Genomic DNA, 22,696 nt, shown 5'->3' on the forward strand with positions numbered 1-22,696 from the left:
TCGTTCGTTTCGAAATATTTATATTAATATATTTGCAACAAAATAATATAAAAAAAAACTTACAAAAACATTGATTGTATGAATAATAAATAATAATAATAATAATAATAATAATCGTACATACCTACTCGTTGAGACAATGATGTAGGTACAATGAGATGAATTATAGATCAATATATATTTTAAGCAATTTATAATTTAACCATAGCAACCAGATCTTTTATTTAACTTTTATTTATCATAAGCTATACATATATATAACCATCACTAATAGCGAAAATTTATAAATAAACAAAAATTTCCATCGTAAATCTCAAAATGTCTCTTTGAGCACCCCCCGTGGTTGGGCCTATCACTTTTTAACTTAGCATATCTTCTGCCCATAGGTTTAAACAAATTTCGTCGCAATCGGTTCAGTCGTTTAGGAGTGCATAAAGTACAAATCGACAGACAGAAATCCATTTTTATATATATATAAGATAAATAATAATAAATCACTACCACTCTACTCACAAATCGTATTTTTTGTACAGATAAAATAAATAATATACAATTAAGCAAAGTACGAACAATATAGGTAGGTACAAAGACCTAGGTATATCATTTTATAAATTAATTAAAAACAATACGTAATTTATTAATTTATTATATAAACTAGGTAAAAAAAATAAACGACATTTAATTGTGTACCTACATAATACACATAATTATTATTTATTGTAAAATTTTGAATTTGCCGCTATAAAAATATGGGCCAATCAAAACCACTCTACTCACAACTCTAGGTTTAGAAATCATGCCAACCGTCAATGGTTATTATCTTAAGCCGTTATCATAGAGTGAAAAAGATACGAATGATACGATCTTCATCACCAATTTTGGAAAATAGAAATTAGTAAATTACCAACTAATATTTATAATTTATCAGCTAATTATTAATTACATTAGAACAATAGGAGTCTAGGATGTATGTACCTCTAATTGATATAAAATCAGCTTTAAATTGTATTTTAATTTTAGTCACTTTGTCTTTGGAATTTATGTTTAAGAGTGAAGTATGTAATGTATTTTTGTAGACTTGATTCATGGGCACTGAACTAAATATATTTTAATATTATGTTATTTAGTCATTCACTGTTGAGTAGTCATAGTTTAGAATATAGAAAATATCTAACATTTTATTCATACTATATGATTATTGTTTAGCATTACATTGTTTTAGACTGATTAAGTACTAAATAATGACAGTGACTATGTTATATGTTAAATCATAAATAATCATACATATTTTAATAACTTAGAAATGATTTACCTAGGTCAAAACTGTTGATGATAATTCTGTAATAAGTTATGGTTGAGATAAAACCAAAAGAATATTGGCCGATTGTATATAGAAAAGAGTATAATGTTACATTTTTTGGTCTCGAAAATTTACATCCTTTTGATTCGAAAAAATGGGCACACATTTACAAAGTAAGCAACTGAAACTCAATTTAAAATAGTATCAACATTTCATTTGACTTAATCTTTAACACTGTATTTTTTTTTGTTGCTTTTAATTTTCAAGATAAGATAATAAAATAATAAACTGTTTAATGGTTAATTTTGATTTGTAATCAACTTAGCAGATAATTAGATATAGATAGTTATTTATCTGTTCAGTACTTGAAATATTTTAGGAATAACTTTTAATTGATTAAACATTAAACAATTTTGAAAATTGGAAATTTATTTTTCAAATAGGATTTAGAAAAAAAACTACAAGAGTTAGTATATTTAGTTAAACTATAGTTCATAAAATACTTTTTTTTTTTAATAAGTATACAAATGATAATTTTCCTTGAATGTTTTTTTGAGATTTGTTTATTAATTGCATACCTTATAGCTTTTCTTTGAAAAATTATACAATTATTAAACATTAAACATATTGTTGTGTGCTATACACATTACACATTTATATTTACTACAACTTCAAAATAATTTGAGAATTAGTTACATCTTATTTAAATAACTAACTACTTAATACCATAGGCGTGTCTACGGAGGTGGCAGGGTGGGCACCGGCCTCTCCAGTGACTTGATTCTTGGTCTCTTGGCGTAAAATCTACCCTAGTTGAAACACAGATTTCTATATGGTTAGTAGTGCTATATTATTTCCATACAAAAAAAAAATTCACAAATATAGATTATAAAATACAGATCGTTGTAGTAAGTAAACATTTAAATTTTATAAATGGCCTCCCCAGTCATGGAGGCCTGGACACGCCTATGCTTAATACTTATATATATTTATCAACTTATAATTCATTAACATTTGTTTAGATACTAAAAAATACTTTGGGCTTAAATCAAAGTAATATCTATGTTCCTGATGAAATTACCAATGATGAACTGCTCACGATCCATGATGGAAAATATCTTAAAAGTTTGAAAGTAAATAGTTATCTATTGTAATAAAAATTATTTTGTTTCAATAATAACTAATAAGATTATGGAATAATAAATTATAGTTTTTAACAATATATTATATACATAAAATTTCTTACTGACATTTTGTTTGTATTAATATGTATTATAAATAATCCACATTTATTTAATTAATAGTGGAGTTGTGTTGCTGCACGTATATCAGAAATTCCTGTGGTTGCCTTATTTCCTAATTTTTTGGTTCAAAGACAATATTTAAGGCCTATTAGGTAAATAAACTAATTTTCAAATAATATGATCATTATAATTTTTATATATTTTAGATTTCAGGTTGGAGGTACTAGATTAGCTGGAAAAATAGCTCGAAAGGAAGGAGTTGCCATTAATTTAGGAGGAGGTTTTCATCACTGTAGTAAAAATCGTGGTGGAGGGTTTTGTCCATATGCTGATATATCATTGGTTGTGAACGATGCATTACAAGAAAATGACTGTAAACTGGTGATGATTATTGATTTAGATGCTCACCAGGTTAGTTAAAATTCTGAAAAAAAACCCTAGACTTGTTTAAAAAAAATTTAGGACATTTTTTAAAGGGTAATGGATATGAAAGAGATTTTATTGGCAACTCAAAAGTATTTATTATTGATGTATTTAATAAAAATATATACCCAAAAGATACATATGCAGAAACTGCCATTTCAAAGGCTGTGAAACTAGATTACTTTATACAAGATTATGAATATTTAACCACCGTTGAAAGGTAAATAAATACCTATTGGCTATAAGCTAATAAAATTAAGTTCAATTAAGAATATATTAAGGTTGTAAATAAATTAATTTAAGTATAAAATTTTAATATTCAGTATAAAGTATTCTATTAGCATTATAAGCATAGTATGCTGTACTTATAGTACCTATCTTATTAGTTGGTACCTAAATACCTAATGTAATCTACTAAACATGAAAACATTAATGTATGCATATAAACAACATTTTGTTTTGTTCATTTTTCACACTACGCTCTTATCCCTTCCTACTTCTAAAATGCATATAAAATAGTATGTACTTGTGTCATTTTACAATTTACATTTGTCATGATATGTTATGACCTTGTTACACGTAACTCTGCACAGTCAGCTTTTTACACATTTTATCTATGTAATATGTATATTGTATATAATTATCATTAACAGTTATATTTAACAATAATTATCAAATTTAGAATTAAAATTGCACTTAAAAATGCTTTTAATTAGTTGGTAATAGATACAGATGCCTAATAATAATAAAAATTACCATATTATAATTTATTAGGCAGTTGTTAATAATTATACTAACATTATCATCAACCCCTAGGTTGTGTATTTTAAATATCTACATAGGCATGTGTTTTATAAGAATTTAATTTAATAGAAATATAATTATTATAGATGGTAAAAATCATAGTTTATTTAGTGAAATAAAATAATTATAATCCAATAGTCCGTGGTATCTAGTAATAACTAAATATAATTAGCAGAAAATTAACTAGTCTACCAAGTACCAGTATATAGTTTTATAGTTGATATGATGTTTTTATTATAATCTGTAATTTATGATGACAATCATTGTGCATTATTAATTTTCAATTACTTATTAATTATTTTAACTTTAATAATAATTAATAAAATGTATACATTTCAATATTTTGTAACTATTTTTAGTGCTTTGATTGAATCACTGCTGAAAGTTAAACCAGATTTCATAATTTATAATGCAGGTACAGACATTTTAAAAGGAGATAAATTGGGGTTACTCTCTATCACTCCAGAGGCAAGTTTTCATTTGATTTTGTTATTAAACTAATTATTTTCATGGTAATATTAGATTTAGTTATACAACTGTTGAACTGTATTTATTGTATTATAAATTACTAACTGATCCCCGTGCACTTCGTTACCCGTTAAAAATACCGATTTGATATGATTCAAAATGTTTTGGTTTATTCATGCCATAAATCCCATGGATTTACCCTATCTTAATCTCCATATAAGATTTTTAACACAGTTATTTAAAACAGAGGACTAAAAATATATTCATTCATAGTATTTTCTTTCATTTTAGCTTGCTTTGTAAAGGTGAAACAATTTATTATTTGGTACCTATACTGGCTATACTCCACGCCACGAGAGAAGGAACCCGTTTCGCGCATGCACTATGCAGTCTGACGACAGCTAGCGGTATTGGCCATTGGGTTCCGTTTCCCCCCACTTAGTCCTCTACAGTTGGCGTTGTGGCGTGCATACATGCGCGAATTCGATTGCGATTTGGACGATTTGGTCGGGACACGGGTTCCTTCTCTCGTGGCACGGAGTATAATAACAAATTGCTAATTTCTTATTCTTCCATACTAATTTTTAATATTTTTATAACCAATAGCAACCATATAATACCCAAAAATATATTTAATATTATTATTTCTATAAAAAATCTCAAATTTGCAATAAAAAAATAGATTCACGGGATTGATAGCTACATGCTTTCTGATGGTAAAACATTTTAAAATCAGTTAAATAGTTCCATCTGTACAAAATTTCAAGTCTCTAGACAGTCTATAGACACAGCGGTTTGGTCTAGGCGACGCCTAGTAGGCGTTGATGAACGAACTGGGGTGGCCTAATATATGTATATAGATAGCTGTCCCACCCGGCATTACCTAGGCAAAGTCACCTCAGGACAACATTATGTTTTTTTATATCGACAATAATATTATAAAAATTATATAAGTATAAATACAAAGACTCAAAATTGCATTAATTTTGTTTATTATATTATGTATTTTCACGATTTTCTATTGAGTATCTATATCTCGGCTTCGCCCTTGTACAGTTTTGTTTTGTAGCAAATCATATCTGGTTTAAACACTATCTATGTGTGTCTCAGTTTTAGTGTACCTCAGTGTACATACAAATCGGCGTCAATTTTTCTAGCTTTGTGAAATGATTCGGTCTAGATATGCAACCCTAAGTCGCGGAATGGAATTAGCAATATTCCTATAACTTTTGACATGGTTTAAACTACTTTACACCTTAAACTTTCTCAAATTCAGTTTTTGATTATGTAAGCTATACACACAATCATTTGATACATGCTAGTACCTGATCTACCTGAGTAACTGATGGCAACCATTTAGATACAAAAAAAGTTTCAATTTTCAACGTGAATCTCAAGATCCCTCTTTGACCCCCTCTTTAAAATGTAAATGTAGAAAAATCCTTTCTTGTTGCACTTTAAGATTATTTTATAGTAGAGTGACCTACACTATTTCAAATATCAAGTTCATAAGTTTTATATCCTGACACTCAGAGGCGGATTTCCCATTAGGCATTGTGGGCAGCTGCCTAGGGCGGAAAAATTTGGGGGGGCGGCAAATTTTGTAGTGTTTTATTAAAAAACATCAAACATATAGTACATCGTATATATGATATTCAGTATACCAATTAATTTTGGTTCATTATAATTTATAGTCATTACCTATAAATATTATAGTAAACAATTATATTATAGAAAACAGTTTTTGATAATACTTTATATTTTAACACGTTGGTATAGTCCGCCCAGAGCCCGCATGGGTCATAATAATATATAAAGCAACAATGGTTTTGTTATTCTTATCGGGGATCGAAGTCGTGCGTCGTCGTAATTTCGATAAAAATAAATACTCACACTGCCACACTATATTACTAATTCGACATACGACAATCCTATGTTGTTATTATGAACTCAGAACTGTAACGAATAATGATAATATAATAATCAAAAATTTAGTATTATAAAAATAAAGTTTTTTATTATAAAAAATATTGTAAATTGTAGCATTTTACTTAATGCTCCTAACAATGGTTAAAGATATATTTTATTATTGATGAATGATGGTTTATAATTAATAAAAATTATCATTGTAGGTTTTTATTCAAATTCAGTGAACAACCATTGACATTTTTTTCAAAGTAGGCTAAATAACTTCAGGCGAAAAAAATAGTCTAAAAATTAAAATGGATGTCCACTACTATTGCCTATAAATTAAATATTTAGAGTAGGTATTTTGGAGGGGTATTGTAACTTTTTCACCTATTATAGGAGCGGCAAATTTTTGGTGCCTATAGCCGTAAAAAAGATAAATCCGCCTCTGCTGACACTAATGTAGTAATGTTGTATATTGCAATTTGATTTTGCTTGATAGATAGCACCAATGTTGTATTCTTACAACTCCTTATTCTCCCCTTTAGATGTCGAATTTTCAAAAAACTTTTAATAGTGCGCCCCTACATTGCTTAAAGAATCTCTGTACAAAATTTCAAGTCTATACCCAGCGGTTTGTTCTGAAAGTTGATTATCAAAAAGTACACTTTCCTGGGGGGGTGGGGTGTTAATATAAGAAATTAATTTCGGGGGGAGATTAACCCCAAACACTCCCTCTAAATAAGCCACTGTTGTATACCAATGATCCTGCAGTTTTGTGGATATATATTGAAATAATTATTTACATTATTGCCGGACCCTAGTCTATGGGTCCTAATGAGCTCCCTTTGCGAGGGTCCTGCACACATCTAAATATAGGTACTAAGGTACCTATCTACCTATTAATTATTATTTGATCAGCAATGTAAAATTAAAATTAAATTATAGTATTTTGAGTATTTATTTTAGTTAAAGAAAATTTAATTTATTGAAAATATAATTGGGACCCAGGCTTAGCATACATTTTCATATGGCTGGCATATGTTTTTGACAACTTTCCAATATTCGATTAAGTTTTAAATACTGAGGGAATCATCCAATGACAGCCGGCAGGCAATGTTAGAAACATATGTTATAATGTGACAGCCTGGACTCAGCCTTATCAAACTTCATATTTATTACGATACTATACAAATATTTTGCATTTTATTCTTCTCAAATAAATAAAAATGTTAAAACTTTAATTTTAGGGAATAATACAAAGAGATGAAATGGTGTTCAAATTAGCTCAACAAAATAATGTTCCTTTAGTTATGTTGACATCCGGTGGTTATCATAGATCAACTGCGAACATCATAGCAGCTTCATTGCAGAATCTAGTACAAAAAGGGCTAGTTAAACCATCCTAAGTGGAATAATACAAATTTATAAGCGTAAAATATAAGTTCTATCTACTGTTATTATTCTAATAAATAATAAAAGGCGTCCTGATATGTGTAGTACAATAAGAAGAATGCTGCTTATTATTGCTCTGTATCTTTCATAGAAAAATATTAAAGAATACACCTATATAGGCACCTACAGTTATAATAAACTAATAACAAATGAAAAGTAATAATAATATAAGCACGTTGCACATTGAATACATTGGACTCCGTTGCTCCAAGATCCAATTCCAATAGTTAATTAATAGCAAATATTTTTTTTAAACAATACTAAATAATAATTTTAATTTAATTGGGTACCTTAAGATATTATTTAACATAACAATTTTTTATAGTTTGGATATTTTTATTTTAATAACAAATAAAACGTTAATTTAAGATCCCGAGCTGAGAATCTATTGGTTTCATAATGATCTGTGTGTTTTTCGTTGTTTACATACTAAAAATTATACTTTACCTATACGAGTAAATTTAATAAATAATAAATTAAAAACAACATTTTTGTAGCATTTTTTAGATTTTTGCACTACTCGACGTTTATTTATACGAATATGTACCATAATATAGGTATATTGTATAAATATTTTTTTCAAGTTCACATTGCCTACCCATATAAATTCCCGGGGCAATATAATGTAAATAATGTAATGTTTAGAATTAGATTAATAGATTTATCTAAAAATAGCCATTTAAATAGGTATTATAAATACCTATGTCCGGTTTCTCATATCACCTATTATAACATGTAATGATAAGAAAATAATTTAATTTTCCATATGATCCATTGGCCCCATTAAATTGATGGTAGTTTATATTTAGTTAATAAATATTGTAATTAATTAATTTTATTGTTTATCGGTGTACAAACAATTTAAATATTAAATACAACAATATAATAATCTTTTAAAAACCTTATTGTATGGACTCAATAGTTAGTTTTTAATTAGATAACATATTGTTTGGTTTTGAAATTTTATTTGCCCCATTTGGAAAAAAATCAAATAACATATTACATTTTTTGGTATTCGTGTATTAATATGACTACAAAAAATACATTAATTGACCTCAAATATTATTTTTCACTAAAGAGTTAAGACTGAATAAAATAAAATTCTGTTTCCTCATTACTTTTTTTCCCCTCATTACCTAAATATATTTTCTGTTATATTTTTTCGATGGCTCACCTAATCACTTGTATGCATTACGTAAGTTAATAGGTACACTTATTTTTTTTAATCTTCCTGTCAAAACATTTAACATCATACTATAGCTGTCCATCATAATCTATTTGTATGTAACTTGTTTTGAAACATAGGTTAGGTATATAGTATATAATATATATGGATATAATAGAATTTAAGGACGATATATTGACTAGATATTATAGCAAATATTAAAATAAATGTACAGGGTAATTCACCAAGCATACACATTACACACCACTTTTTTCAATAATTAGTTATTAAATTATTAATATAAAAATTAATATTAATTAAATAGTTATTTAAAATCTGATTTTTTTAATTTTTAAATATACTTAATAAATACCATATTTTCCAATTCTTGGAATTGTTTGTACTAATTAAGGAGAGTCCTGTGGAGATATAAGCATAAGCTTTTTTTTTTCAAATGAGAATCTCCCTTTTCAACTTTAAATTATTTCATAGATAATTTTTCTAAAGAACTGAATGTAACAAAATCAAAATTCGTACGATTAGTTTTTGAGTTATTTAACTTAATGTACTATGAATACAAGATTTGCAATAATAGGTTTATATAAAATATTGGGGATATGGTGAATTTAAAAACTTTGTCACTAATGTTACTCTATCAAGATTAATATTTTTTATAAATGTCCCAAAGATAATAAATACTAATTCTAATATTGCATCTATTTTATAATTTTTTTAAACCATTTTTAAGGACTATTATTCGTACTTCATACTCAGTTCGTAGTACGAACATTTAAATAACTAAGGAACTAATCATTTGAATTTTAAATTAGGTACATCAAAATATTCAAAAACAATCGTCCACTAAATAAATTATTGAAGAAAATGGGGTTATCGTTTGAAAAACAGAAGTTTGTAAGTTTGTATCACTATACAGACACCCCTTGAGTAATAGGTACGAAAAAGTTGTCGAGTACCTATATATTTAAAATTTCCAAAAATATAAGAATATGAATAAATTTATTTTGAAAGGAAAAAATGGGGTTATCATGCTAGGTGAATTACCCTGTATATTAAATAGTTACGTAAATTGTATTAGTTTAGTAAAATATTATATTGTATACATATAATCATTATTCTATATTATATACAATTTTGTCATCGGTACTTATTAGTTATTTTTATTTATTTTTACCTATTTATCAATTTAAATACCATTTGAGCTAAGAGTTAATTACGTTGTTATTGTAATATTGTTTTTATTAATATGTAATTTATGTCATACAGTGGCGTAACTAACAGCAAATGTTTGGGGTAGCGAACACTTTTAAATACTTCACCTTCTCCAATAAGCATAATGAGTGATGAGTACCAATTATACGCATAATTTCCTCCTAAATTATTTTAAAATAATCATTATACTTATATTATAATATTATACTTATCATTATACAGTTTTATAACACGAAAATGCCGGTAAAACACGATTGCGTACGATTTTTATCTGCAGCTTTGAAGCACTATTGCCATTTGCTTTGAACTTATAGAACAGGGGTTACTTCCATAATTTTTTTTTTTTTATTATTATTGAATAACTATTTTTTATCATATTATTTTAACATTTAATTATTTTATTTTGTATTCTATATTATAACATAGGTATATATCGAAAATTGGGATTTTTAAATGGTACCATAACTTAAGTCATTTTCCCAAAATTTAAATTTTGCTGATCAAAAATAAAAACATAAATTTGGCAATCGTACGCAATCGTGTGGTACCCCGAAAATTCACAAATAACGTATTTTTTTCTTGATAACTATTTAAAGATAAATAAATAGTAAATACACACTGACGCGGATTTTTTTTACTAAATTATATAAATAATTTTGGGGTAGCAAAATGATACTCTTGCTACCCCATAAAAATGTTTGGGGTCACGACCGCTACCCCATAGTTACGCCACTGATGTCATATGTGTAATACACATAAATTGTAAACTGTATGTGTAAATACCTAGGAAGTACACAGTTTTTTAACAGTTGTTACCTACATGTTATACTCCATTGAAATGTATTAATTTTTATTTTAAAATAAATTTTATGCTAGGTCATTAAAATAAAAATAAAAATCGTTACATTTAATAGACCCAATCATGGTCACCAAATCATACATGAGGACCACTAAGCTCACTTTTGTTTCATTAATTAGTTTCAAGTGATTGTTTATAGCACCCAAAACATTAATATTATACCTAGAGTAGGTAATCAGAGACATCGAGTTATCAATATAAAGTTGGCACTTGACAATATTATTCCTTTTAGATTTAATTCAATATAAATTAAATTTGTGTTGACTTAAAATAAAATAAACTAATAACTTATTAACTTACTAGTTACTATTATATGCGGAGAACCTATTTCTATTAAATAAATAAAAAGTTAATTAAATTAACGCATACGACGTACTGATAATTTACGTTTGAATTAATAACTATAGGATGGATTTTAATGTACTAAAAAACTTAAATATTACTTATGCAGTCATGCTTTATAAAATATACCCAAAAAAACCTCGTTTTACGTCTATACAACATCAAAATATGTACTAAAATATCAAATCTCAAATCTGTAAAAAGCATAAAACATTTTTGTACTTAATATCAAAATAATTAAATTTTAATTGACAAATAGGAGTATAAATTAAAGATAAAATAATTATAAATTGTATAAAATAAATTCTTCTATTGTTAATTTAAACTATAAAAAATTATATCACCCATATTAAACTATTGAAGTATTTTGTTTTATTAGTTAAGTTATGTGAAATGTATTTGATTTCACTTAATGTGTATAATTTCCATGTTAAACTTCACAAAAAAAAAAATAAGCTGAGTTAAATTATATCTATATTAATTATATCTAATATATCAAAATTATATTTTAGAGTATAAAATACTTCAAAATTTGGAAATATACACAAGATAAAAATATAATTTTCGTATTTTAAAATTTACAAAATACCCTACTGCCCTACTTTTAATGCAATAGGGAAACAATACGCAAATTCATAAACTTCCACTCGATTTTCACTGCAGTCTGCAATCGTTATGAATAGCATTTACTAGAGGGGAGATATAAACGATATTTGTAAATGATAGGTACATGGCAGTGCACTAAACAAAAAAAAACAATTTTAAGCTTTGCTTCTATTATTACATAAAAAAATAAGATGGATACTTTCGAAGTTCATTATATTCATTGGTGGCACAGCTCTTATTACTGTATAAACTGTATATATTATTGTATTTTATTTAGAGACGAACTGTTTTACGTTTTATTATACATGAGAATTTTCGTTCTAATATCAAATTGGTTCTTAATAACCGATCGTAGTAGGTATGTAATTTATGTAACGTGTACTTACTATATTTTCTAGTTCTCTAATCAGTCTACTGAATCGATGAGTCGATCGTGAAAAAAAGTAGATAATATGTTATAGTAAACGATACAAATAAAAATCTAGATTATTAATCATTTGTCTACGGTTTCAATAATTCTCTATTGTTCCGGAAGGCTTTCTCTATTAACTCGTTACTATTCAACAACCGTCCCTAATCAGCCTAACCGTAGCCTCGTCCAGAGCGACCTTAGTACCTTACGAACTACGAAGGAAGAAGTTGAAATATTATATTAATCACTATTTAGTATTTACTGGTGAGTGAGTGCCGAGTGTGTAGTGTGTGTGAATTTGTTGTGCCACGTGATGTGGTGGACATGCATTGACATTGCAATGGTATATTGACTGTTGTCTGATGAGTGTCGACCAGACTATAAATTAGTTTTTGATACAACCGACGACATCATTACCGAGACGACTGTCAGTGGAACACAATAAAATTATATAACTCTCAATATTATACTTTGAGCCGTTTAATATTATTACAAAAACATCTAGATGTTATTACTATGATGCTGTATAAAATATTTTCTTTTTTAGTATTGATGATTTTGAGCTCGACGACAACTCTAGGTAATCCATTTTGGTATAATATTTAAATTAGTTGTTCAAAATACAATACTTACAAGCCTAGTTGCAGTTTGTGTGACTACCTAATTGTTGTTTGATCGCAGATTCTGCGAAAGTCGTTTGCTACTTCAGCAATTGGGCTATTTATCGACCGGGCATTGGAAAATATACCATAGACGACATACCAGTCAAAGATTGCACCCATGTTATTTATTCTTTTGTTGGAGTAGACAACAAGACTTGGGGTATAAGTGTTCTCGATCCTGAAGTAACTAAAAACATTTTTTTTTTTATTTGACCATTAATTATACCTTTATATTAAATTACATATTATGCATTTATATTATAAATATACTTATTACTTGTATGTGTATGTTAATTGATTTTAGATCGATGTAAATAGAAATGGTTTCAAGAATTTCACGGATCTTCGAGTATTGAACCCAGATGTTAAGTTCATGGTAGCTCTAGGTGGTTGGGCAGAGGGGGGTAAGAAATATTCTACATTGGTGTCTTCTCCAGATAAAAGAGCGACATTTATCAAAAGTGTAATCGGTTGGTCAATTAAAAAATTATAAATATTCTTATAAATTATAAAATATATATTTATATGCTTTTAGAATTTCTAAAGACATACGGATTTGATGGCTTCGATCTCGATTGGGAATATCCCGGCGCAGTTGATCGAGATGGAGCTTATTCAGATCGCAATAATTTTTATTATTTTGTACAAGAACTAAAAGCTGAATTTGAAAATCAAAATACTTCATGGCAATTAACTATGGCAGTGCCATTAGCAAAATTCCGATTAATGGAAGGTTATTACGTTCCAGGTCTATGTCGGTAAGCTATTATTTATATACAATAAGCAGTTATTATTACTTATTAGTTTATAGTTATAATTCCATATTTATATATTAATTATAATGGAGCACTGGTTATTATTATTATTATTATTATTATGCATAATTATACGTATTTGAAATTAATGAATATAAAAAATAGCAACAACAAAATATATATAAATCTTTATTGTAATAATGAATTTAATAATTTAGAATGTGCAAACAATTATTTGGTATTGTATCCATGTTGGAATATGAGAGTTATAAAATATTATATAGTTGTGTATTTCTGTGTTTCTAATAGTTTAACCGATGCTGTACACGTAATGGCTTACGATTTACGAGGAAATTGGGCTGGGTTTGCGGATGTTCATAGTCCATTGTTTAAAAGACCTTCTGATCAATACGCGTATGAAAAACTAAATGTTGTGCGTAACCAAAAATTAAATTTAAAATTTATATCGTACTATAAGTCTTAGTGTTATGAATTTTATGACTTACAGGCCGATGGAATGCAATTGTGGGTGGATCTTGGTTGTCCACCAAATAAATTAGTTATGGGTGTGCCGTTCTATGGCCGATCGTTTACATTGAGTGCTAGTAATAAAAATTACAATATTGGCACATACATTAACAAAGAAGCAGGAGGTGGTGAAGCTGGAAATTACACACAGGCTGTAGGATTTTTGGCTTATTATGAGATATGTAAATATTTACAAGACGAAGACAATGGTTGGACCCAAATGTGGGATCCTATTGGCTTGTGTCCGTATACATATAAAGGTGTTATAATTATATAATATTATAAGATGCATTTAAAAATTATTTTTAATATACTTATAAATAAAATCATAATTTGTATTATGTACGTGATAAAAAAAATAGGTACACAATGGATTGGTTATGATAATGTCACAAGTTTATCAGAAAAAATGAAACATCTCAAAAACAAGGGCTACGGTGGTGTAATGACTTGGGCTGTAGATATGGATGATTTTAATGGCATTTGTGGCCCCAAAAATCCTCTCATTCGAGTTTTACGAGACGCCATGGAAACATACACACCTCCAAATATACAGATAATTACTACTCCTACGGTATGAAAACTGGAATGACTGTATTATTATTATTATCATTTATATTCTAAATACCGTATTTGCTATTCCATTAGCCCGAGTGGTTAGTACCCCCAGAAAAAACTACTCAAAATAAGTTAGTCGCTACTGAACAAGAATCTTCGACTGTATCAGTTAAAGAAACTACAATTATATCAGTTAAAGAACCAAATAAAGTAAAAATATATGGTCACAAAACAACAGGATGCAAAGAAGGAGAGTATTCGCCAAGTAAATACTGTCATAAAGTAAGTTACATTCTAAAAATAATACATAGATTTTAATTAGTTACTATAATAAATATACATATATATTTCAATATACTTTTAAAATACTAAATAAACCCAAAATACTTTTAATAGAGTTTGAACATTATTTTATTCATTACAATGCTATTCGTTAATTTTTATTGGGAGATAATAACGGTGTCCCTACATAATGCAACATTTATTTTTAAAATTTCAGTTAATTATGGATAGCTATAACTAAAATAGTAACATTATGTAAGAGAATTGTTACCTATAATCGTTTTTTATTCAGTAAATAAACTAAAATACTAACTATTTCTCAAAAAAAACTAAAAAACTATGAATACCCACATACCCATTAAATATTTATTTTGTTATAATAATGAAACTACTAACCATTAGACATAAATTTGAATCACATTCCCGTTGTAAATATGATTAGACTATAGTAACTAGGTGATTAATGTTTATAATATTAAGTGCATAATTTTATATTGTTGCCAATTTGAACAGTTGGTTCATCACCTCACCAGATGATCCACTAAATAATATACGTACATTTATTATTACTATGTTCATGCACGATTCATTACGGTCTACGAACAACTTGCTAATGCTATGTGTTTAGAACATTGGTGTAAATATGTATAGTGTAATCATGAAACAACTGTAGCTAATTAGTTTATTTTCAGAATAATTTATAATATTTAAACTTTGTACCTAAAAAAGAAACCATTACCAAAGAATAATGACGAGCAGATTGTCCAAAATAAGTACCAAATTTTTTTAAACTCTTTTTAATACAATTATTTCTGTTCAATGTTTTTCTCGTCGTTACATATTGTATTGAACCGGACACCGGTTTTACTGGCCTACTCGAAGCAGATTCTATTTAAAATAACAGACAATTATAATATAATTTTTAAGTGTATAAACATACTTATAATTTTTACTTTTGAAAGATGTTTTAGCCTTATAATTGAAAATATTTTAAGCAACTCAAACAATGATGAATTATAGTTGAGAGAAAGAGTTAATACGGAAATTAGTCAACTATTGTTTTAGAGTATAATATGGTATCTATTCTATACCAATATACTATATTGTGTGCAATAGCGCAATATTATAATTATTGTTCGAACTCCGTCTGAATTTGTTTTCGATTATCATTTAAATGTTTTATTACCAATGGTCCACGTATAATATTAACATAATTTTAATTCGATACTTATTTAAGAGGAAGTCAGCGCAATATTTATTTTTTTCTCTCAGACTCAAGCGCACATAGATAAAATACTTTCACTTAAAATTGTTATAAAGATTTTTGAGTAACCTTAAAGTAAAAACAACTATTACAAAAATTTTAAAGGATAATATTTTTGAAAGTTTGAGACATATTGGTTTTATATTTTATTTTAAAAATCTAGAAAATGTTTATAAACTCAAATGATGTTTAAATTGTTTTGAAACAAGTTGACATGTCATTCTCTCAAAAATATTGTTCTTTATCGATTCTACAATAGATGATTTTACTCTAAGATTATTCAAAAACTTAAAATACTGATACTGCATGATGCGTAAAGAGTTGTCTATGTTGCGTGTGGACCAGACTACCAGAGAAAGAAAACAAACAGTGCGCTAACATCTTCTTAATGAAAAACTAATCCATTTTATTTATACATACCATTTACAATAGGTATTAATATACCTGCACTTTTAATTGTTAAATTCATTACTCTGATGCGATAGTAAGTTTGTTATAATGCAATATGCTATATGTATAAACAAATACGTATACAATATACATGTATATTGAATATAAATTATTATATTTAATAGCTTGACTAAGTAGTAGTATATCATACATTATAGTTGTTGCGAATTTTGAAAGGTCATGAAATCAGAGTAAAAATCTAGCTTTTGGATTGAATTAACAAAATATTTTATTCTCGACTGTAACTATATGTATATAATACAATTAGGTATATTGTATATATTTATTGTACTAGGTAAACTATAATATCTGAAAAATGCTTATGTATTTATTTTTAGTATTTCATGTGCGATCATGGGAAATGGATGCCTTTCCTTTGTCAACCCGGTACTGTTTGGAATCAAGAAGAATTGGTGTGTGATTGGCCTTCCCGAACTGCCCAGTCAGATTGTATAAAAGTTTAATTAATAAAATATAACATTCGGATATAGATATACAAGAAAATTACATGTTAACAACAATTTAACAATAGTAAATTTGCATTAAAAGGAAGTTACATTGTCTACAGTAACACGTGTTTTACTTTTGTCACCTCTATATACTTCCCGTCTTATATTATAACTAACTCCGTAAAACGTATACTCGTATTAGTTGAATAGTAACTACAGACCATGAAAGGATTAATATCGTTCACCCTTTTTTCGCTGGTCTCTGCAGCGTGGACTGCAGGCCTCGAATCGATTCCTTTTGGATTTTACGATGAGCTCAAGAACAGCGAGCACGATCAATGTAGCGTGGACGTGAAAAATATGTTGGACGGAGTGAAAAATCTAGACAAATGGGCATTGGAAAGTTAGTTTTTATTTTAATACGTTGGTTTTAAACCTATGATAATTCTGATTTATACCGCCAGTCGATTACTTATTACTGAAAAATTTCAGTGATTGATTCATCAGCCAAGATACCATCAGGAATATTAAGAGGTAATTTGAATCAGTATGGCGATTTTGACGAGTGCATCAACGTCATCAACAACAACGGAATATCGGGACAATATTGTTTAGTCGCAATCCAATTAAAAAATCCCATTTTCAGCAACTATATCAGTGCTTACCATCAAGTTAAAAATAATTTGACTGACGTAAGTTTTTCATGTGTTTTGAATCTTCCTTAATTTGGCGCGACGAGCAGTTTGTATGATTTGTTTTTGTTTTAGCCAGGTCATCGTTTACCAAAGTTTTCTACTGTATATTGGGGAGTTTGTGTACCGTCCTCTTGTGGTCCGAATGACGTAGCCTCTGCGGTGGAATCGACTGCTCAAAAGTTCCAAGACGTCGAAGTTCTCGTTGAAAATGATATGTGTCAGGTGAAACACATATCGAAAAATTCAACCGATTTTGACTGGGTACGGTTTTGGGTGGCAATTTTCAGTTTAAGTATGTTAATTTTTGGACAAGGAGCATTTACCACCCCCGATGAACTTGATCGTACGTAACATTATATTTTTAATCAGATAGGTTTGTTTAATTGTTCTGTGTATATTATAACAGCATAATATTGCGTTTTATATTTTCTATATAATATGATAGCTGATGTCGAACGAACTGCGCCCCTTGTGCTCCGATTTACATCTGTTCTAAGGAATTCGTTTGCGGTCAGGACAAACTTTAAATCTCTATTTATTTCCCCTGCTAGAGAAGGATTCAAGAGCATACAAGGCATTCGAGCTCTTAACATGTTCGCCCTACTTTTGTGTCACATGGTCATGGCCAAAATGTTTTTGCCATACCTAAACAAGACCGAAATGTCCGAAGTCAGTATATATATTGGATAACAATTCTACTTGACACGTTTTTATCAAATATCATAATTTTATTTTTATTTCATAGAATATGTCAAAACCGTGGCTCGTCACAGGAAGAGTGGCTTATTTATACACAGATTCTTTCTTGGTCATTAGTGGTTTGTTGGCAGCGTATACATTAAGTAAATTTTCACCAGTCAAGAGTTTTGTTTCACGTTATATACGGTTGGTATACTTGTTTTTGTCGTATTTTGTATATCACTAATAAATAAAATAATAGGATTATGTCCGCTCAGAAATACTTCGTTATAATTTAACTATATAGGTACTATATTTATAATAATTATTATATCTATATTTAATTTTAATAATAAATATAGCACAGTTTAAATTTTAAACATTTTAAATAATTAAATTGTAATAATAGTTACATTAAAAAAAATATTGTACATCAGTTATAAAAATATATTATCGTTAAGAATAAACTGTAAAAAATGCATAGGTTTAAAAAACATACATTTTTTATAATAATTAGGTAAATAATATTAATTTCATTTATACATTTTTAACATAAACTATATATAAATACATAATTGGTAATATGTTTAACCTGCCTAGATATTATTATTAGACTTAGTACAGGCTAGGTACATCATTTTTTTAAAAATGCACGAAAAATGATTAATGTAGAACGAATACTAAAAATTTAATTTTCATTATTTTATTATAATTTAATATTAAAGTAATTTTACAGTAAAAATGTTTGGTCTTAGATTGACTGCAACTTTAGTTACGGTAATGCTTATTTGCACTAAATACTTACCACAGATGAATTATGGGCCTATGTGGAATATGGTTATCACTCGACACTCTGATCTCTGTTACAAGAACTGGTGGAGAAATTTACTGTATATTCAAAATTTATTTGGTTTTAAAAATATGGTAAATATTATCACTACAACATTTTATAATGTTAAGATTCTGTTAAAATCTATTAAGTTTTTAATTTCAGTGTTTAACGCATACTCATCAACTTGCCATAGACTTCCAATTGTTCGTTATGGCTATCCCATTAATATATTTATTAAGAAAAAGTAAAGCTATTGCGTTGTTCGTTATTGCTGCAATCATGACTGGATCAACAATACTACGTTATAAATCAGTCATAAACAATAATTTGGCCACGGTTGTTTATTTTGGATCTGAGTATGCATCTAAATTCTAGTATGATTGACCCTTCAAACTGACAATGGTCTTATAATGATATAGTTTATGCTTTTGGGAAATTGATTTTAACTCCAAACAATAGACCACAACTTTGAATGCAAATTAAAAAAAAATACAAAACTAATTTTGTACATAAAAAATTTAAAAAAATTAACTTGTTGAAATTATAACTTTTTATTTTGACAGTATCCCTTTTATATTTTGTATAACAATGAGTATAATTTATTATAAATTTAGCATTAAAATAACCTCCTTATTTCAAAAATATATAATACAAATACTTTTTTTGACAAGTGACATATTTTCACCACCTGACATAAGCGGCAACGACTGCAAAATGATCGGGAAAACAACATTTTTCGTCACGTGCACGTATAATATATAAAATTGTGATTTTTCAAACAATAACTACGTAAAACGCCATTTTTCAATCCATTTTTTGAAATTCCGTAAATATTATTACTATATTAAATCATATCTTAATCACTGGCTCCTTTACGCTCAAATCTTAAGATTCATTGTGTACATACACGTGACACATTTAGTAAGACACACTTTAGTAGATTGTATAATTGATCATACAAGTCTACTTTGAAAAGTTAAGCTACAAAATGAATAATACTTACATTGATTTGGTAAAATAAATGTGTAATAGATAGAGAAATATTTTACAGACATCTCTTATTCTTAAATAATAGTTATAATTTATTCGACCTATCAGAAGCTTTAAATATAATAGACATTCCTGTTTTTATAAATGTTAGTATTGGTGTGTAAACATAAGACTGTTCTACTTAATAGTTAATACATAGGTACAATATTAATCATATTGTTTTTAAATGTACTAAAATGCTTATTTTATTTTTATTTTGGTAAAACAGCATTTCACAGTTGAATCGTACTTTTGACTTGACATACACTTTACCGACACACCGAGCAACCGTTTATCTAATGGGCTTTTTGGTTGGCTATTGGATGCAGCATCGCGGCCGTTTAAATATTTCCAGTGTGAGTGTATACTATATAAGACGTATATAAATATTCTGTAGACTGAACGACTTCCTCACATCATATTATAATAATCTGGCATTTCACTGTAATTGCAGGCACAAGTGAAAAAAGCATGGCTTGTAGCGACCGCTTGTGCACTGTTGGCGGTTTTTGGTCCTTATCAGCTGTCTAACATGAACTATATATACAACAATATTCACCTAGCGATTTTTAACGCACTCGCACCCATCCTTTGGTCGGTTTTCGTACTGTGGTGCGTCATTGCCACCGACAATGGTTACGGAGGTGAGTAACGATGCTATATACAAAGCATTAATGAAAGTTTAAAAAAAAAAAACATTTTTTTTTTTTTAAAATAACCTAACGGAAAACTTCCATTACTCCCTTTCCTCAACAATGCTTTCTCCAATCCATGTGCTCGCCGATAGACTTAATAAAACCTTAAAGTAATGTTTAAAATAATACTTTACACTTTATAGACACTTATGCAACTTAATATTATGTATATAGATACATTATTAGTTATAAATATTATGACTTTCAAAATATTGTATAAAAATTAATATTTACTGTAAATTGCATTGTTTTTATAGGTTGGTTTGGAAGACTATTGTGTTGTAGACCGTTTACGGTGCTTTCAAAAATCTCATACGCCGTTTACCTAGTACAGTATCCTGTGTTCTTTTATTTCGTAGGATCAGCCAGAGGTCCAGTCTTACACACTACAGCAACGATGGTAATTAATTAATTCATTTTAATTAAATATTTAAATATTAACATATTATTATTATGTTAGATGATAGTATTTTTTTCATTTCCACTATTAAATATTTTACATATTATAAAAATTAGAAAATATTTTGATACTTTAAATGCGGTTTGTGGTTACTCTAAATTAAAGTCGATTTAAAATGTAAAGAACAAAATGCTTACGAAAAAACGACTAGAAACATTTTATCATGTACCTAGTATTTATTAATCTATATTAATTTTTTTATAATTCTTTACTTATAAACTATAATTTTAATTGAATATTTCAATATGTGTATTATAATAGTTATTCTTACTATATTAGTAAATACATAATTAAAATATATAATGAAAAATAATTATTAACATAAACGTTTTCGGGCAGAGTTGCGTAAATAATATGAGAATTGTATGCGCTGCAACTTGCATCTACACATTTTTGTATACTTAAAGAAAATACTTTAAATATAGCGTGACGTAACTTCAAAATTCGAGACCGGATACAAAAAATTTCTACAAGCCACTCCCACTTTATATAGAGGATACTGTTGTTGAGTACAAATGTCTTACTATCTTAGGAATTAGGGGCTCGAAAGCTATACTAAATTGTTTGTGTGTATATGTATAGTGGGAGGGGCTTGCGTTGTTTTTTCATACCCGTTTTTTGAAGGTACGTCACACTGTATTTGAAGTTTTTTTTAAGTGCAAGTATAAAAATGTGTAAAAGTAGATGCAAGTTGCAGCGCATACATTTTTCAAATTATTATTTATTTTATACATATTATTATGTTTTTAGTTCGACGTTGGTCAAATGATACTAATTGCTGTATTATCAGTGTTTTTGACGTTGGTCATCGACATCCCATTTCAAAAAATTGGTAAATATGTAACGGAATGTGGAGCAAACAACAAAATTAAATCATTATAAACTGTTCAATTATAATAATGTTTACATTTTTAATACTGCGTTGTTAATTATTATTCATACCGAAAATTCACTAGACATACCTACGGTTAGGTTAACTGTTCTATGGTAATATATAGGTATTTATATTTTTAAGCGTGATAATGTAACATATATTATACTGGTGTACATAAATATGTTCTTATTGAATTGATAAAGGAAGGTAAATAATCTTCATTTTTCAAAATCCGTTTAGTTGTGTTATTGAGAAGTTGACTCCTATTA

General features: G+C 27.8%; 3 protein-coding genes across 4 annotated transcripts; all 3 read left to right on the forward strand.

Moving 5' to 3' along the window:
* The first annotated feature begins 841 nt into the window (after positions 1-841).
* HDAC11 (Histone deacetylase 11) lies at positions 842-11,151 on the forward strand. Of its 2 annotated transcripts, XM_089227206.1 has the most exons (8): positions 842-967; positions 1,317-1,473; positions 2,323-2,433; positions 2,605-2,696; positions 2,751-2,955; positions 3,021-3,187; positions 4,131-4,239; positions 7,398-11,151. In XM_089227206.1, the coding sequence occupies exons 2-8, from the start codon at positions 1,351-1,353 to the stop codon at positions 7,554-7,556; spliced, it is 966 nt and encodes a 321-aa protein (XP_089083332.1). In that variant the 5' UTR covers positions 842-967; positions 1,317-1,350; the 3' UTR covers positions 7,557-11,151. The 2 variants fall into 2 exon arrangements, with proteins under 2 accessions (XP_089083332.1, XP_089083333.1); XM_089227207.1 differs by lacking the exons at positions 842-967; positions 1,317-1,473 and adding an exon at positions 1,875-2,135.
* A 554-nt stretch (positions 11,152-11,705) lies between these two features.
* Positions 11,706-17,286, forward strand: Cht5 (Chitinase 5). The gene is made up of 9 exons (XM_015519453.2): positions 11,706-12,796; positions 12,898-13,061; positions 13,183-13,348; positions 13,414-13,636; positions 13,943-14,066; positions 14,142-14,421; positions 14,524-14,735; positions 14,810-15,001; positions 17,054-17,286. The coding sequence occupies exons 1-9, from the start codon at positions 12,733-12,735 to the stop codon at positions 17,177-17,179; spliced, it is 1,551 nt and encodes a 516-aa protein (XP_015374939.1). The 5' UTR covers positions 11,706-12,732; the 3' UTR covers positions 17,180-17,286.
* A 97-nt stretch (positions 17,287-17,383) lies between these two features.
* On the forward strand, positions 17,384-22,468 carry LOC107169645 (nose resistant to fluoxetine protein 6-like). The gene is made up of 11 exons (XM_015519452.2): positions 17,384-17,567; positions 17,657-17,856; positions 17,932-18,202; positions 18,305-18,528; positions 18,605-18,744; positions 19,293-19,461; positions 19,532-19,725; positions 20,628-20,754; positions 20,853-21,042; positions 21,351-21,493; positions 22,304-22,468. Exons 1-11 carry the CDS (start codon positions 17,387-17,389, stop codon positions 22,433-22,435), a joined length of 1,971 nt encoding a protein of 656 aa, XP_015374938.2. The 5' UTR covers positions 17,384-17,386; the 3' UTR covers positions 22,436-22,468.
* The last annotated feature ends 228 nt before the right edge of the window (positions 22,469-22,696 follow it).

Source organism: Diuraphis noxia, unplaced genomic scaffold (assembly GCF_037042655.1).
Source record: "Diuraphis noxia isolate RWA-SAM2 unplaced genomic scaffold, SU_Dnox_SAM2 contig0004, whole genome shotgun sequence".
NCBI classification, from domain to species: Eukaryota; Metazoa; Arthropoda; class Insecta; order Hemiptera; family Aphididae; genus Diuraphis; species Diuraphis noxia.